The sequence below is a fragment of the Sinocyclocheilus grahami genome, unplaced genomic scaffold (assembly GCF_001515645.1).
Source record: "Sinocyclocheilus grahami isolate Dianchi unplaced genomic scaffold, SAMN03320097.WGS_v1.1 scaffold8071.1, whole genome shotgun sequence".
NCBI classification, from domain to species: Eukaryota; Metazoa; Chordata; class Actinopteri; order Cypriniformes; family Cyprinidae; genus Sinocyclocheilus; species Sinocyclocheilus grahami.
The window spans coordinates 1-485 of record NW_015511862.1 but is presented as its reverse complement, the minus strand read 5'-3'; the positions used below and the strand labels follow the sequence as shown (position 1 = coordinate 485).

General features: G+C 58.1%; 1 protein-coding gene across 1 annotated transcript in view; it reads left to right on the top strand.

Moving 5' to 3' along the window:
* LOC107577973 (A disintegrin and metalloproteinase with thrombospondin motifs 12-like) overlaps positions 1 to 455 on the top strand; it is a 6193-nt gene extending 5738 nt beyond the window's left edge. Inside the window, exon 5 of the mRNA XM_016263988.1 lies at positions 176 to 455. Within this exon, the coding sequence (XP_016119474.1) occupies positions 176 to 455 (280 nt within the window). The remainder of the gene's footprint in view (positions 1 to 175) is intronic.
* The last annotated feature ends 30 nt before the right edge of the window (positions 456 to 485 follow it).

The window sequence follows — 485 nt, the reverse complement described above, 5'->3', positions numbered from 1 at the left end:
TCTTCATATCAGCTGGAGGGACTGCGATTTCCGCTCGCAAGACGGGAGAATCCTTGTTTGGCACAGAGGTGAACCGAATGCCGCTGAACTTGGGAGGACGCCGGGCGAACTGAATCTCATAGCCGAGTCTGATGGTTCTCATGAGCCAGCAAGACGGTCTGAAAGCACTAACCAGGCCCCCAGAAACCAAGCAAGCAGGACTAAGGGAACCACCGACATACCCGCAGTGGGACAGCGAGGTGGAGCGCAGGGACCCGACCCGGAAGGCAAAGTGTCCCGGAGTGGGTTCTGAGTGCGCGGACACTTACCTGGCTCCACAGTTGGGCAGGGTGCGCGTGAGGAGGCACCGTGTCCTCGAGCCGGGCTCTGCTGCCCGCTGGCGAAACAGGGATGGAAGTGTTGAGGCTGTGTCTCGTACACTGCCATCCTCACCCTCTTGGGACCCAGAGAAATAGGAAACTGCTCTTTTGTTGAATGTTTGGGTA